The sequence below is a fragment of the Pomacea canaliculata genome, linkage group LG2 (assembly GCF_003073045.1).
Source record: "Pomacea canaliculata isolate SZHN2017 linkage group LG2, ASM307304v1, whole genome shotgun sequence".
Taxonomy (NCBI): domain Eukaryota; kingdom Metazoa; phylum Mollusca; class Gastropoda; order Architaenioglossa; family Ampullariidae; genus Pomacea; species Pomacea canaliculata.
The window spans coordinates 20804515-20822294 of record NC_037591.1 but is presented as its reverse complement, the minus strand read 5'-3'; the positions used below and the strand labels follow the sequence as shown (position 1 = coordinate 20822294).

The 17780-nt window shown below is 36.0% G+C and overlaps 2 protein-coding genes across 3 annotated transcripts; one reads left to right on the top strand and one right to left on the bottom strand.

Annotated features, from left to right (window-relative positions):
• Nucleotides 1-363: 363 nt before the first annotated feature.
• Nucleotides 364-13014, bottom strand: LOC112556749 (WD40 repeat-containing protein SMU1). The gene is made up of 13 exons (XM_025226076.1): nt 12390-13014; nt 12094-12160; nt 10406-10549; nt 9889-10041; nt 9444-9594; nt 8802-8890; nt 7483-7623; nt 7111-7206; nt 4548-4675; nt 2537-2638; nt 1954-2146; nt 1080-1232; nt 364-639 (listed from the first exon to the last, which is right to left on the bottom strand). The coding sequence occupies exons 1-13, from the start codon at nt 12413-12415 to the stop codon at nt 541-543; spliced, it is 1542 nt and encodes a 513-aa protein (XP_025081861.1). The 5' UTR covers nt 12416-13014; the 3' UTR covers nt 364-540.
• Nucleotides 12673-17468, top strand: LOC112556741 (serine beta-lactamase-like protein LACTB, mitochondrial). Of its 2 annotated transcripts, none has more exons than XM_025226029.1 (6): nt 12673-13348; nt 13730-13796; nt 14068-14258; nt 14513-14807; nt 15034-15199; nt 15866-17468. In XM_025226029.1, exons 1-6 carry the CDS (start codon nt 12707-12709, stop codon nt 16446-16448), a joined length of 1944 nt encoding a protein of 647 aa, XP_025081814.1. In that variant the 5' UTR covers nt 12673-12706; the 3' UTR covers nt 16449-17468. The 2 variants fall into 2 exon arrangements, with proteins under 2 accessions (XP_025081814.1, XP_025081816.1); XM_025226031.1 differs by having other exon boundaries at nt 13028-13275.
• The last annotated feature ends 312 nt before the right edge of the window (nt 17469-17780 follow it).

Below are 17780 nucleotides of genomic sequence, written 5' to 3'. Positions count from 1 at the left end.
GGAATGTTCATTTCCTTTGAATAAACATAGCATTACTTTTAGTACTATTTCTTTTTGTGTATAGGGTATGCATTTGTCTTCATGATTCATTTTTATTTCTAGCTGTGGAATCAAAACACTACCCCCCACCCACACCGAAACAATAAACAACCAAAAACACAAACAAAACAGAACAGTATAGAGCAAATCAATACTTTTTCATGTACAGAGACTGCTTTCTGTCCACACAATGTGTGCATGTTCACAGCTCAAAGATGTATTATCAGCCTAACTTGTGGGAATGTAATGTGAATGTGTGATGTTAACAATCACATCTGCCACCACCTGCATATGCTCACATACATCAATTCCAGAAAAACTAAGGACAATCATAGTGTATTTTATTTAATAAAAAGCATGTAATCTGGCAACTTTTACCATGAAAGAAATTCAAGTCTCTGGGTTTTAAAAAACACAAAAACCCCAAAGTTTTTATAATTAAAGCAGCATAGGATACAATCAACTGCCGTGATAAAAATAGTAAAACCACAGACTGATAAATTATGGCTTCCAGAGCTTCAGCATGCCATCTTCTGAGTATGTCCCAATCAGGTTCTGGTGAGGATGATGACAGATTCCAATCACATCTTTTTCATGAACCTGTAGAAAGATATAAAGTCAGAAATTTTACAAAGGCTGCCTCACGTTCAGTCAAATGTCAGGTTCCTCCTCCCTGTGATTATACCAGCATTAGAAAAAAGAGAGGAAAATTTGGCATAAGGTACAGTTAAGTGAAACGAACTCAGTGCCAGTTGCAAGCTCATTAAAGCCAAAATCAGAAAAAAAAAAAATCATCATCCCTAACTGAAGTCTGAAATTTAGAATGCAGCAAACTTTACGGTTTGTTTAGCCAATCTCTCTCTATATGTATATTTACTAAAAAAGGATTCTCCCTAAGGAAGGTAGATTTACTTTTTAATCCAATAACATGCATTTGCTGTTCAACCAGCTAAGTTGTCCATTACAACCACAGCTTCTGTCCTTTCAATGGACAAACTAAAGAAAAATAAAGAAAGGACTACAGTGACTGAGACTCTTACTGTCAGTGTTCTTTCCAGCTTTCCTGTAGCAACACTGAAGCAATACAGAACATAGTCCTCCCCAACACAGTAGATCCACTCCCCACGTGGCGACAAAGTTGCACATACAAAATCTCCACCCTCACGTTTACCACTGGAGAAACTCCTCACAATCTGAAAGGAAAGGAGTTTTACATAGGATGTTAAATGACATGTTGATGTAGCAACTACTTTTAAATTTGTAATCATTCTTACTATATTAGTCTAAAATTGGTCAATACTTTAAGTTGCTTTATCTACGTGGCTGTAATCCACCTGAAGATAAAGATAAAACAGCAGAGGCTATTCTAGGATTTAAAAAAAAGAGAGACCCAGGGGTCCTCTCAATGGGAAAAAGGCCCTTTACAATAAAACAAGAGGTCCATCAAAATAATTTTTAAACTGATTTTTCTGATGATTGATATGCAACAGAAAAGTCTAAACTATATGTATTTTTTGGTCCTAAATTTGGAGCTAGTTAGGTGGATAACAATTGGTCAGATTGATCATTCCAGATGGTCCGATTTAAGCAAGTACAAAAAATCTCAACAATTATTTTATAAATGTTACACCCCATGTTCAAATGTGTGCAAGCTACAGTATTTTTAAGGGAGCATGGTCACACTAACTGAAACTTTGCAACTCTCAGCAAAATTTTGCAGGAATCTCACAAGGCCGTAGTCTAGAATAACCTCTGAAGCATGTAGACTTCAAAGACTGAGATTGTTTCATAAACATTCACATACAAAATTATTTTTATGTACACTTTAAAAAAAAAAATAAAAATCCATTTTATAGTTAAAAAGTAGATAAGGCAGAATACAGGATATGATAACAAACCATTCATAAACCTCACCTGGCCCTGAAAGTTCATGATGACTACTGTGTTGGATCTGTTGCAGACGACAAACTGCTCTGCATTCTTGGGCATTGGATGAACACTGTGAACAGTTATGTCTGTGCCAACAGTTCCTCCAAGAGACTTGAATGTGTTGACACACTCAGAATTCTTTACTGACCAAACTTTGATTGTACCATCTGAGCTGGCACTGGGACAGTTAGAAAAATAAAAATATAAAAGACTGATGGAACTTGTAGAAAAAAAAATATAGAGTCAATCAGGAAGAAGAGAGGGAGACAGGAATACGCATACAAATAAACTTTGTCATGCACCTTTTTCTACATATTCAGTAGTGCAATGTGACCATTTTATGATAAATTATCATATGCTGACAGAGCAATACAATTATGCTGAATGTAAAAGTCTTAATGCATGTGAGGTGTGTTTTGATGAAAGTCACACAGTTTTTTTAAAATTAAAAACAAAAAACAAAAAACTCCAAACAAGTTACTTACCACCAGAAGGGAAATGTACTGCATCTTAAATGCTAAACATATTTATGCAGCAGCAAAAGAAATAGTAGACAGAAGATAAATACCTGATAACTTGATGACCATCCTGATTGAAGACTGCATGATTTACAAATGATGTGTGACCTCTGAACTCTTTTAGCTGTTTGCCAGACTTCAATCCATGAATGCTTCAAAAGACAACACACACAAATAAGAAAATGCTATAAGTATAAAACAGACTCTCCATTAACCAAAACTCAAGCAATGGCACATTCATGTGACCGGCAAAAGAAAATAATAATAATAAATTTTTCAAGCGTATACTTACACTCCTAAGGAGCATGGTCTTAGCGCTTAAGAACAAGAACGAAACAAACAGCATACAGGGGACAGGAAAACAAATAACATATGAACTATAAAAGAATAAACAACAGCACTAACGAGGAATAAAATCAAATACAGAAAGCACAAAGAGAAACCAAATAACAAGAACAAGAGTTGAGAGTAACATGATATTTGAAAAGGAAGGGTGTGAAAAAGGACCAGCATTATGGGAAAGGTTGTTAGGAATAATTTTTACGGAGCGTTTTCAGTGGACATTTAAAGGATTCAAGAGTGGGTAGGTGGCGGATATGGAATGAGAGAGAGTTCCATTGTTTCGCTGCACAAAAACCACAAATCCTGTGGCCATATGTTGTTGTTTTGGTGACAGGAAGAGTAAGGAGAAGATCATCAGATGAGGAGCGGAGTTGTCTAGCTGGGACGTAAGGGAAGAGCATTTCGAGAAATAATCAGGGCAGGTGCCAGCAAAGAAATTAAAACACAGCACGGACAGTTTGGACTGGATGTGAGAACGGATGGGAAGCCAGTGTAGAAAACGAAGGAGAGGGGTGGCGTGGTCCTGTTTCCTAGCTCTAAGCACTAGACGTGCAGCAGAGTTCTGTACTTTCTGGAGTTTGTGAAGAAGGTGAAAGTGAAAGATAATACTATAAACAAAACTTAAAATAAAATCAATTTCTACATTTATCTTGCTTCTGCCAATCCCCATGGCTGTCGATTAACTAACAGGGTTCCCAGGGATCAGGGATGGTGCCAAAAAAGGACCTTAAAAGTACCTTTCATGCATTCGTAAGGACCTAAGTGACAGTCATCAATGCTTAAGTTTTTCTTTTGTGTGGTCGGAAAGATGTATTATTTATGAATCTGTGGTCTTCTCTATGTTCTGAAATACATGTATTTCTAGTAATAAATAATCAAAGAGTTAATTTTGATGCCTGTCTGCCATATTTAGATTAGATAACTTAAAAAGTGTCCTTAGCGCGCTGATAACATACACCGTTAATGTTCCAAGTTTTCTAGAAATCTAAGTAATAATAATTGCAAAACCTGAAAGCCATTCTTTGGTGTAATACAAAAGTCAGTTCACGTGTCTCTCTCTCGCACACACACTCTAACGGGAAGATAGAGAGAAATAGAGCTATGCACAGTAGTACTAGAAGATCAAAGTTCAAGAAAGAGTAAGTTTCTAAAGACCCTTTTGAAAAAAGAGTGTTTTTTGCGAATACGGAAGGGCAACTAGTGTTGTACAGATGTGTAGACCAAACATGCGGCGAAAAATCGTCGGTATTTTGCGCCAAAGTGAACTCCAGAAATAAATTTGTGGTAATATTTTATCGATAAAAGGACTTAAAAGGGTCACAGAGAAAATGTAAGGACCTGTGTGAGAATTTGAAAGGACCGCATGGCAAATAAAAGGACTTAAAAGGCCTTTCGGCGAAAATTCAATATAAAAGGACTTAAAAGGACCTTGCAAGGACCTGGGAACCCTGAACTAAGACTCTAGTGTACATTTGGTATGGTTACAACATGAGCTCCTAAAATGACATAAAGCACACATAGAAAATATAATAACAGTTTTTTTTATATTTTTTGCATGTAAGTTATAAATGATTAAGCATTATCATGTACAACCACGCTGTGATGTTAAACTATCATAAACATGCATTCTCACATATACACAACCATGCTGTAATTTTAAATGATCATCTACAAGCACAAGCACTTCAAATATGTATTTTGAACATTTCATTTACCAACCGTATAGTCATGTCAAAGGATGCACTAAGAAGCTGGCTGTTGTCTTTGGCAAACGAAACACATGTAACACCCTTGAGATGTGCTTTCTCAAACTTTCTCAAACACTGACCTGTTGTAATCTTCCACACCTGTCAAATTAAAGCACTTCTAAATTAAAAACAAGCAAATAAATAAGAGGAATACAACACACACAACGATCTAAGTAACTTTCCTTGTAAATGAATTTTAAAGAATTCTGCATGTTCCCTTGGTAACCAGATATCATAAGTGAAAAATCAAGGTTAATCATGGTGACTTTAGACTCTATCCTGATGACAGGCAGAACAATGGTGATGTGTCAGAGGAAGGTGCTGACAATTTTAATTCTTTTGTCAACTCAGTTATAATTAATCTCACATGAGAGGGAACTATTGAGTTCTTAAAGTTAACCATTTCTTCACTTACTTAATTCCTGAAAGCAGCAAGATTTATGAAATATTTGAACCAAAATTCCATGCTGTTAAAAGTTTGAACAGCCTTCAAAACATGAAGACCCACACAAATTTAATGCATAAAAAGCCTTCAAAAATTGTATGAAAATTTACTCTAATGATAAAGAAACTATCAACACATCTTTCTGACAACAAATGCCAACTTTGATGATATTCTGACCCATAATGTGGAAATTTCTATTGCTGAATCAAATGATCATGTGTCAACATGCAAAAATGATGATCAGGCAATTCATCAATTGTTTTAGAGCATCAGTGAGACTGAAGTAAACGTACCCAACACTTCAGTTTCATGCAATATACTGAAGACATAGTAGAAAACACTCAACGCATGTTTTGAAGACTACAGCACTGACTGTTGTAAAAATCTAGAATATGTTTCAGTAGATGTTCTTTCATAGCTATGCCAGACTACAAGGCCCACTGATCTTACTACCCTGGGAATAGTGCACACCTCTCACATTCTTTTGGCTTTTAACTGATATACAAGCAGAGGCAGATGAAAATGGGAAAAATAGACATGTCAGGTTGATAACTGACAGACACTGGCGTGAAGCCAAGCATTCTTTGTGACTCAGCATCAAAATATATTCATGTAGGATGTACAGTGTTGATTTTTCAAATGAACTTAAATTTCAAGAAAATAAAGGTAAGAACAGTGACAGTGATTCTTAATTTAAGTTTTACATTTTTATCTAGGTGTTATGGCTTTTTTAACTAATAATTATTAAATGGAGTTAACAGGTCTGCAAGACAGGCTGTGTGATTGTTAAATAAGAGGTGCTGCTTTACACGACTGCTTTCAGAGGAATCAGCACTTTATAACTGCAAATCAATAATCTAAAACTACCAGATCAACTTTGCTGAATTCATCATGCAGTCATTTTACCACTTGCAATAGTCCTCAGTTATGAAATCAAAACAGGGCAAGAACTACAACAGTTCCAAAAGGAAGTAAGAAAAAAAAAAAAAAAAAAAGCATGCAATATTGACAGTGCACAAAAGAGACCCCCCCCCCCCCCCCAAAAAAAAACCCAACAAAATACAGTGGATGGCATTCCAACTACTGAGACAGTATCACCTTATCAGTTTAAATATGGTGGCTAGTGGGCCTCAAGCACAGCCTACCAGAGTCTGTGCTACAAGGCTGATATGATATTGTCACGTAACCATCCCAACCGCTCAATCAGCTGGCACAAACACACAATCACTCGCTCAGCCAGAGATGGTACCAAATGGTTCCAGTTGAACCACAGCTGAATGCAGGCCACACAACACCAACAAAAACAAAATGAACGGTACAAAACAACAAATTAATTACACATACAAAATAATACCAATAAAATATCCTACATACACATAAAAAAAAAAAAAAAACTGCCCCGTGTACAGACAAAGGACCCCCCCCCCCCCAAAATGAAGGGGTGACGCAAGGGGACACCCTCTGCAGGTATGAAACCAGAGCAGCCTGTTGGTCATGTGGGCGCCTGCTTACAGGTTCGCACCCTCGTAGCTCTGGACGAAAGCTTGGCTGCACCCAGGATCACGTATCCATGCAATGACGGGGTGATGAAGGTGCAGGGTAAACGGGTGGACAGGTGGAGACGTTGACGTAGAGGTGGGGGTAAACTTGGAAATGGAGATGGAGACGTAGACGGCGAGCCCAAATGGCTGGTGACAAGATCAACAAGGAGCAAAAAGGGCGCCAGCTGCCAGGACGACTGTCCAAAAGTGGCAGAAAAACGCGCCAAGAATTGCGCGAGCGAGAAGAGAAAGTTGAAAAAAGAAGGGGGGGGGTGAAGTGAAAGGGAGGGGGTGTTGTCCGGTAAACAGGTAAAAAGGCAGGTAAACAATCCCTGACATGCAAAAGATAATGCATAAAACTTATAAAACTCAGTGACAACTTTCCTGTTTAATTAAACATATCAGTTGGGGAGTAACAGCAACATTAGCCCAATTAAAGGAAGTATGATTCTCTGCAAAACAAGAGCATAAGAAGCTTCAGTATCTGCAATGTCCACCTCAGGCTGGTTAGTTGCAGTCCAAACTAAGACAAGGTCAAGCAGTCATACCTTAATTTTACCATCTTGTGAACCTGATGCCAGCATCTCAGAGTCGCGGCTGAATGCCAGACACAATACTGCATCATCCATCATCATGAAATTATCCTGAATAAACAAATCATAAACAAGTTAATGTTATAAAAAGGCACTGTTTTCTTTTAATGGAACATACAATTCAGCAAAATAAGTGCACATAAGAAAACTTACAGTTGGTATTAAAACGGTAATTCTGAGTAACTTACAAATACAATCTTCTGCAGGAGCTGCCTTTTCGGGAAGTAGGTGTTTTACAAAGTTAGCCATAATAAGAAAAGCACACCTTTATTATAAATAGAAAGAAAAAAAAAAAAAAGCTTCAAAATCACTTATTGCATTTCCTACCTGTGCTTGGTAACGAAGATCCTTTCTGATCTTGCCTGTAGTGAAATTCCAAACCTCTATAAAACCATCAATGGAACCTGTCACAAGGTACTGACCATCAGGTGAAAACTGAGCACACTCCACATGAGCTTTCTGACCAAACTGGAGACCATAAAACCAAGAAAAAATATAAACATTCTACAGAACTGACAAATTATGTTAGCCTGGAACTGTATACACAACACAATTCAAATAACATTGCGACAGCATAATGATCTACCCTATCCCAGACAGAAATTTATATGGAAAAAAAAATAGCACACATCTTTCCAAACAAACAAATGAAAGACAGTAAAAGATTTGTCAATAAAATGCAGTTCTTGGTGGTTGGTCTAATTTTCTCACCAGTATCAGATTGCAAACATTTAAAGCAAAGTTCCCGGAAAAAAAAAATCATGATTTTCATTGTTCAATTTCTATATGAACAGAAAGAAGTGATGAGACTGACACAGAAATACATTTAATATATTTAGGTATCTAATAATAATAATACTACAGTGAACTTATCTAGCACCATATCCTAGTCCTATGGGCGGTTCATGGCACTTCACAGAAGAAAAAAAAAACCCAAAGAAACACACAGACATGCATAGATGCACACAACATGCAAAATTGTTGAGATGAAAGATATGCAGCAAGAAGATGCTCCAGTATATGCAATTAGCATATCTATAAGAAATCTGGTGGTTGATGTCCTTAGTCTGGTGGTTAGTACATTTGATTTGGAGCAAAAGGTTGCAGGACTGAGGCTCTGTCCAGCAAAAGGGAATCTGACACAGCAGGGAAGGTAAAAAACAGAAAAGAGAACACTGGACTTCACCTTTCTTATACTCTAAAATAAACTGATTACATTTCACCTTCCTTCACACAACAAACCAGTCATAAATCACTGACTCTATTGCTGCTTAGGAATGGGATCTCCTGCATCCATCCTTTTGAACCATTTTGGTATGAACTAAGAATATTTCTTAACAAGCGGGGCACTGTAAAGTGTGGAGAGAAAAAAAGGTTGGTCTAGAAACCCCTGGTGAAGTAAAATGGACACCAGAAGGGACTTACTGGAAACATCTGCATAGAAAGGAGAAAAAAAATCCAGATTGCCCTCCCCTTTCTTCTCTTACCACGGCAGCCTACATGCCAAAGGAAGAACAGTGACAACTATGAAATGTGTACATACTGCATATCTGTCATCTACATGTCAGCCTAAAACTTACCAAATAAAAAGAACAATCCAACATCTCTTACTTGTGAACCTCAAGTTTATTTACTTATTCACTCACCTTGATCGTTTTGCCGAGTTGTGTTGGGTATTTCTCTTCCTCCTGTTCTTTCACTGCTGCTTTTCCACGAAACACATCAATTGTTGTACCTGTCATAAAATTGTTTTGATGAATGTTTCTTTCTTTGATGAATGTTTCAAGAAAATGTGAATAAGCACATCCACTGAAATACCTTCCACGCATAAAACATGAGAATGTGCACTGCTGCACACAACTAGAGAACAACCAAGAAATCCATATACTTTTTCATGGTAAAATGCAAATGAGCAAGTAGGATGCATAAGTATTCATCAGTGAAATGGTCATAAGAGGTATAATGCAAAGAAAGGTATTAAAGAATTTAATTACTTGTACTAACAACTGCAACAACAGCAAAGATGCCATTAACACAACAGTGATTTTGAGTGTCTTAATTTAACATTTTGTCCACATTCTCATTCTGTATGATGAAAAAAAAAATTTAATAAAATGAAAATGTTAAACACTATTACAGTCATTTAGCAATGACATTTTGATGAAGGTCAAGTCATTGTGATTAAAAAAACTGAAAAAGGAAACATAAAACACATTGACTGGACATTTAATTATTTGTAAATGTCCACAACTAATACTACTGCATCAACAATGTAAAAAATCTGTGACCTGGAGGTAGTAGTCCTTGATGTTGTTGCCATTTAAGGGCTTGACCCAGTAGGGCCAGCAAACGAGATGGTGGCACTACATTCACCTCCCCTGCCAAAGCTTGTGCAATGGCTTGCCGTCGCTTCTCTTTTGTTTGTCCATCAACATAAGCCTGTGATTTACAACAAGGGTTTATTTATCTGGAGGTAGGAAATTTATGCAATAACAATATCATCTTAAAAAAAAACTTATTTTAGAAGAGAAAACTGTTTTCTTAATAAAATAAGAAAATCAGAAAATCTTTGAAGTCTTTTAGGCAAATGGTAAAAACACTGCAACCTGATAGGTTGCATTAACTATGAGCTATGGCTGCTGGATGCTGCAATTATGTTTTTTCATAAACTTTATTTTTCAAAATCTACTCCTCATGCACTTGCATAGGCACTTTGATGCACATACAACTGACCTCTCTGGGATCAAAGTAAGACCGAGCCAACATATTCTCTAGATGAATGTAACGATCTGGCTGGTTGTGTTTCAACATAATCATAGGGTCAGTCTGTCTCAGCAAAGACCGGGCAGCACCCAGTTCTCGCAGCTCAATCAACTCCAGGACAATCTGCAACAAAGGACAACTTGTTTTAGACCAAATGGCACCAACCGCATTTTATTTTGTTTTGTTTACACCACCACTTCATGAAAAATGTTTGCAATCATGGTATTGTTATTGTATTGAATCCCATCTAAGGACTAAGCTCTCTGAAGAAATGAATAAGCAAGAATCTTGACTCGGATCATTTATAAATCTGCAAACAAACAAAAAGACACAGACTGGACCAAAAAAAAAAAAAAAAAAGATGAAGAAGAAAGAAACAGCAAAATTAGGAGAGGGTAGACAGATATATGCACAAAAGCATGAAGGAGTGTCAAAAAGAAGAATACATATTACAAAAATCTAGATTTTGTAAACATTTTGTACTCACTTGTTCATAAAGATCTATCAGTTTGTTGTCAGGAAGCTTAAGTGTTTGTATTGCCTGCAAAACTGTATCCCAGTGACCAGCCGTTATATCAGCTGTGAAACTTTCAACTGAGTCAACTGTATTCAAGGATATGGAACTCTCTTCCTGCACAAAAAAGATCATTGGTTTAGATGATGGTTTAACAACAAAAACATGTATACACAACATCCATTACATTAATTTGCAATTTGTCAGAATTGTCGCAACATTTAAGGAAAGAATAAGGTCTAATAGCAAAGTGTAATATAGCAGACTAATATTACACAGAGAAAAAAAAAAAAACTCTGATGTGAGGACACCCCAAAACTGTCCCTATAAGAACAATGTACTTTTGTTGGAGATTTCTATATTTTTAAAGTCAGGAGCAGAATAGATTCTCAAAAAAACCCCCCAAAAAACAAAAAACAAAACGTAGTTATGAAATTGTACAAGCTGCTTTATAATGTCCAATGTAAGTGCAAAAGTTGTTACAAAATGTCTTTCCAAAAATATAACAGATGTTATAATTAAGATTTTGGTTCAAAGGTAAGTTTTTTTTATTATTATTGTATTATTTAATTCTGACAAGTCAGGAAAAAAATCTTTGACAACAACTTGAAAATAGCTGGGAGGAAAATTATGGTTGTAAAACTATTCAAGTGCTCCCATACAGTTTTTGCCACATTTTATGGATGCACTGGAGCAGCCATTTTGGGGCCGAATAGGGACAAAGAATGAAAGGCAGTAAAATTAAAAACAAAATAAATTAAGAAATAAACCTAAGGTTTCTGTATGTCAACACAAGCTAAGATTTTGTGAGGGAAGGGAGGGGTAAAAGCAAACAGTATCATGTGTCCACTAGCTAGCAGGTATTGAGATTGTGTTGTTCACATTTTGATTATTATAAAAGAAATTTCTTTTCTTCAAGTTAGCTGTGACTTCAATTTCCATTTCTTGTGAAATGGCATTTGGCTTAATAGGGAAAATTATAACTCTGATATATTGCTGAGATATTAGAAGTTTTCCAATTTGCGCAGATATATAACTTGTAATAAAATGAACATGTGTTTTCTTTTGTTTTGTTAAGAGGATGCCACTGCAAATGTACACTTATGAGAAATTGTCATGTGTATCAAATATGACAAAAGCGTGTGCCGCTAATCTGTTGGACTACAGTATTTTAAAATGGCTGACACTGTCATGAAACTAATGCAAAACTGTCTGCTCATGACAGGTAAGGTGACTAATTTTGTCCCGAAAATCTGCGTCCACATTAAGCTTATGTCTTTCAATCAAAGGTTGTGCAAAACAAGTTTCTGGCCATGGGAGATGTCCATTGCTGAGAATATCCACACATAGCAGATTTTACTGTTTTAAAGAATGGCATCTTAATGCCTGGTTGAAATGAAAGTTTTGCTGTAAATTGTGATACCGAGCAGCATTAAAAAAACAAAAACAAACAAAACCTTATGGCAAATGTATACCAATTTTAAAACATGCATCTACATAAAATCGACCAAAAATATATGCCCATATCATGCTGAAAATTCTGTCAATGGTTACATTTTGCTTATTGTGAAAACCTGCCACATGCTGTCTGGTCGATAGCTTTCATGTGTAACTATATATAACTATTTCTCGTTTATTGAACATCTAGTTTTGTGGTTTACCTGAAGCACTGTCAATGTGCGATGGAGATTATTCTCTTTCAAGTACTGTTCAATCAAACGCACGACGCTGTAAAAGGAAAGCAACAAAAATACTCACTAAAAATTGCGCTTGCGCTGTAAAAGTGATATCTCACACAATATTAACATGCCACTGACTTCACACAATACAGTTAAAAACCTAACATGATAAACTAACTTTTATAAACGTATAAATGGGAATTTTATAAGGCCAACTATTTAACATGCAGATTTGATATCAAACAAAGGGAATAATATAGAATTATTTTGAACCCTACTCTGCAGACTCGATGACGACCGCCATGATGCTTTGAATAGTGGGAAGTAGACTCGGTAAGCTCACACCATACAGACTCAGTTATGTCATGGCGATATGAGACGTGGTTTTCTCGAAACTGTTTACTTGAAATACATAGTTTTAGTGCTTTATTTCAAAACAATAATCGCACGTGTGCACGATGGTTTGTAATGTCATGATTTAGATTTCTCAATTTGCTTAAACTTGGGAGTAAGGGGTGGCTTTGACCTATTATCAAAGAGCATTGAGCTGACTTGTTTCAGTTCAGGATCGCAAGCGAAAGAAAGGCGAACGACGATGTGGACCTTGTTGCTCACTTCAGAGCTGAAGAACTTATGGCGGTCAAAGCTTAGTAAAATTGTGTGTCGTCCTCATAAAACAAGCATAGGTAGTGACAGTGATGGCACAAGAGGTATCGTCTGTAGGTATAGCTGTGACACAAAGAAACCTAGACATTTGTCGTCATCGACACTAACAAATACGTTGGATTTGTCAAATTCTTTATTTCATCGGAAGCACGGAGGGATATTAGTTCGTGATCGGAAGCTTGCCAGTACAAAAGTCGTCTCCCAAAATGATGGAGACGTCTTTTCCAGAAGAAAGACTTCCTGGCGATCATACGTACATAGTCATTTTGAACGCACTCACACTGATACAGCAGGATGCGAGAAAAATAAAGCAGTATCTAACCTGAGTATTTTTCTCATGACTGTTTTTGGAGTAGTTTTATTTCATGTCGCAAAGCGGACCAAAGAATCATTTTGTGAAGAAGATGTAAGAGAGGAAGGCAAAGAAATAGACGGAGAAATAAAGAACTATCAAAATGGCTTGAAGATAGCTAGCAGTACTAATTCCAGTGCAAGCAGGTATGACCAAAGGCAACACATTTCCTTGGAGGAAGCTATTAAGCAGGCAAAAGATCTTTGTCAAAGAGTAAAGGTAGTTATAATCAAAGCTGCATCATTGTAAAATTTCTTCTTGCTAGATTTTGTTTTTTAGGTTTTTGAAGTGTATCCACATTCATTATGATTTTATTGTGGCATACATGACAAAGACTGCCCAGAAAAATTTTGTTTCATCTCCACTAGAACACAGTAAAGTGATGACAAAATAAATCTGATCAACTTAATATAACAAAGCACGTAATAGGTTAAAAAATTAGACAAATATCTTTTTGAATGTCGTTTTGAAAAACTGGTATAAGTTTGGTATTGCTTATCATAACACATGACAAACGTATTTGCTTGAGTTTCAGGTGGCACTGACAATGTTAATGTTTGATGCATTCTATTTTTTTCAAATTTATATCTTTCTTGTTAGGATGAATCCGGATCACCAGGACTAGTAATGGCTGTCAGCGTTAATGGAAAAATTGTGATGTCTGATGGTGAGTGCCATGTAAAGATTTATACATTATTAATCTATTTGAAGTTGAAGTATAAAGAATTAGGACTGAAGGATGGAGATAACCCATTAAAAGAAACTGCTCTATTTTTCTCTTTAAAGAAATTACCTAAAACTCTGTTAAATTAGCAAATCAAATGTAGTATTTTGGCTTATTGCTCATACAATCACAGTAAAGAAGAAAGAAATAAGATATGAATCAACAAATGAACAAAAAGCTGGCCACTTAGACTGCTTCAGCTTTCTCTGTGTAGGTTTTGGATTTGCTGATGTAGAGAATCGAGTACCATGCACACCTGACTCAGTAATGCGTATTGCTAGTATTAGCAAATCCCTGACCATGACAGCTGTTGCTAAGGCAGTGGAGAATAATATACTTGATCTGGACAAACCTGTACAAGAATATGTGCCCCAATTTCCAGAGAAAGAAGTTAATGGAGAAAAGGTATTGTTTTATAATGTTATATGCTGTTATGCTCAACAAAATTAAAGAACGAAAAAAAAAAAAAAAAAAAGAAAAAGAAAAGTAAGGCAAAAGTTAATGCTTAATTTTGTTATATATATCAAACCTGTAAAAATGCTGCTACTTTTACATACATCTCCTGCAATGAAAAATTACCACATAAATGTGCATTCGGGTGAGATGGTACATAGATTGTTTTTAAACCTTGCTTTTTTTGTTTTCTTTCCCTTTGACAGGTCACTGTCACAACACGACAGCTGGTGTCCCATCTTGGGGGTATTCGCCATTATGACAAAAAGTACATGCAAAAAGATGGAACAAAAAATTTAGAAGGAAAGACTTTGAAAAATGATAATGAAGGGCCTTATCCTGAAGTCACAGAAAAATCAAAGGTCAGCCGTGCTAATCCATTCAAGAACTTGAAACTGACCAAGGAGTTTGAGCAGAAAGAGTATTTTATCAGGAAACACTATGCATCTGTTGAGAAATCTCTGGATATTTTTAAAAATGATCCACTTGTTCACAAGCCAGGTAAGCATTACCATTAAGAACAGATTCTTGGTTCTTGACCAACCTGTGCACCATATTCTTTCAAATGAGGTAATACATGTTGATAAAACGTTTATATTTGTGATTTTGCATTCCATTTTAGACATTTTGTAGTTGGAATGATTTTATTCAATTAAACCTTTTGTCATATATATAGATGGTTTGATGTGATATTTCAATAAAATAATAAGTTCTATGATGCTTTTAGGCACTAAGTTTTTGTATACAACACATGGATGGACATTAGTAGCAGCAGTACTAGAAGGGGCAACAAAGCAGAAATTTCCAGATTTGATGATCAAACTGTTCAAAGACCTTGGACTAGAAAATACCTACTTAGAGAAAAATCAGCCTATTATCTACAATAGAGCCAGGTGGGTGAACTTCAAAGATGCATGCACTTGTGTATCTGTCAGCAAACACATATTTAAATATATTTCATATGCAGCATTTCACATCTACTATTTTGTCTGTTCTAAAAGAAAATGATTGATGTAGAAATGTTATTTCTGTGATTCTTGACCCAGTGTGGTTGACATGCTGAGCTATATGTAAATTGTCATCTGCTTCTTTATGAAGCTAACTTTTCCCCCATTTTTATTCAGTTCTTCAAGATAATCTTGGGTAATGTAGCATGATATCCTTTCGTAAGGAATGATTTGTCCATTATTAAGGAAGTATAAAGTGAAACCAAGTCTTAATAATAAAAAGACTAAGACTGTTTAAATAGTTCTAAAATGTATTAGAATTTAATAATACATTATATGTTAATGTTGTATAATTTATCATTTATTTAATGTATATATTAATTTGCTGTGCGTATTAACACGCTGGGCCAAGATCACATTGATGTGATAGTGATCAGAATTATGCAGCAAAATAGCTCATTGTGTTAATATGTATATATACACACCACAGAAAGACAAAAAGTATTAGCATACTGATGTGGCATTTAAAAATTAGGTTGTAAGTTACTGGTAGTATATATGTATATACACATACATATGATATTTAGTCTAATAGTTTCTGTCATTACACAGGTTCTATGCTCGAAGCAAGAAAAACCAGCTGGTGAATGCTCCATATGTGGAATGCTCTCACAAGTATGCCGGCGGTGGTATGATGTCAACAGCACCAGATCTTGTCCGCTTTGGAAATGCCATGCTCTACAGCTATCAGCTTCCAGACACAATTAATCTTGAGCAGAATAGAGAAACAGAGAGAAGCGGAGATGCTGATAACATTGGTGAGTCTACATCAGATCGTAGACTGCCAGGATACCTCAAGAAATCCACCATGCAGCAGATATGGTCACCTGTTTCCCTTGCTAAATATAAAGTGGTTGATGATGGATTCTATGCTATGGGTTGGGCTGTTGTGCCCGAGCAACAAGAAGTAGGCAGTGGTCGAAAGGGGCACTTTTATGTATCCCATACAGGAGGTGCAGTTGGAGCGTCCAGTGTTCTGCTAATCATACCCTCTACAAAAAATGCTGAACTTGGAGAAATCAGCTGCACTCCCCCACAAGGTGTGGTGGTAGCAATGATAGTCAACATGATTTCAGTTAGCCTCCTGGGGACTGCTTTGAAAATTGCCAAGCTATTTGAAGAAGTTTCTGTTTGATGGAAATTCACACCTTTAATCCTATTAATTGCATTATTATTTTTTTTATTTTTATTAAGGACTGTATTTTTAAACAGGTTGCTGTGATAAAGACTTCTATCCAGTTTTGAGAAAGCCATCATTCTTATATGTACTGGTCAGTCTCAGTTCACATGCACTCAGAACGGATTGTACTTTATATGTGCAATTCCTTGTTTTACATCCGGAAACAACTTATTTGCAAGTGATACTTGGCATTAAATAACTTGCAAATCAAATATGACAGATTAGAGATAAATGTAAAAATCTCTTAAAGGGCTGGTTCATGCAAGGAAGAAGAATGCTGAGGGAACACATGCAGATTAACAGGTAAAAATTTTGTAAAGAAAATAAATTAGTTCTAAATCGAGAATAAATGGGTGAGAAAAATAAGCAGTTCAAAATGTCCTTAACTTTTCTGTGCTGTTGGGTTTGAGAATAATTAAACTAGGGATTGCATAGGGCTGGTAAAAACAAAACCAATCAGAATGCATTAAACAGTTCTTACCCAAGTCTTTTAATGATATAACTTGATGAAAGTATATTGTGGCATCTGTTGTTTTGGCTTTGTTACTGATGATGTATATCAAACAAAATTGTTTATGAATACCCAGGGCTTTTAGAGGGCAGTCTGGTGGTGCAAAGGTTAGCGCCTGTCACTAATACATTGAGGGTTGGCTGTCCTGGTTCAGTTCTTGCCTTAGGCTTACTATTCTTTCTTTTGCATGTGGTGTATTTTACAGGGCTGGCTGTCTTGCTATGATATAGCCTTAGTTGCTGGCTTGGCATAAAACATCAATTTCTCTGTTCCCCTCCCACAGGGCTTTCAGTGTGTATTTTGTATAAATGGAACAAACGCTCACTCACATGTGGGAAAGAAAATGTATGGTTTGTTTCAAACACCAGATACACCTAAGTTTGATTTTGATTCTTTTTATTTTATTGATTTTCTGGGTATGCAGATTTAGTTAAATAAGTTTGATGTTTGTGACATATTGCAGGTCCCAGTCAACTTCAGTGACTGAAACTTGGTGAGACCTCACCACAATATTCGTGATGTTTCAAAATTTAGTGTTGGTGTTGGTTTCTGTTATCCGACAACTTGCGTTGTTTCTTGAGTTCATATTCATTGACTTTTATATTTGTAATTGCCACTTGGTGATTGTTTATTATGTGATACTTCCAATATGGTTATACAAGACAGTTGATTTCTTTAGTTTGTTTATTTATTTTTTTTTAGTCTGGCTTCTTTACAGTACCAGAGCTAAGAACTTTCAATTTTACTTGCACTTTGGACAGTACAGATTTTCGAAA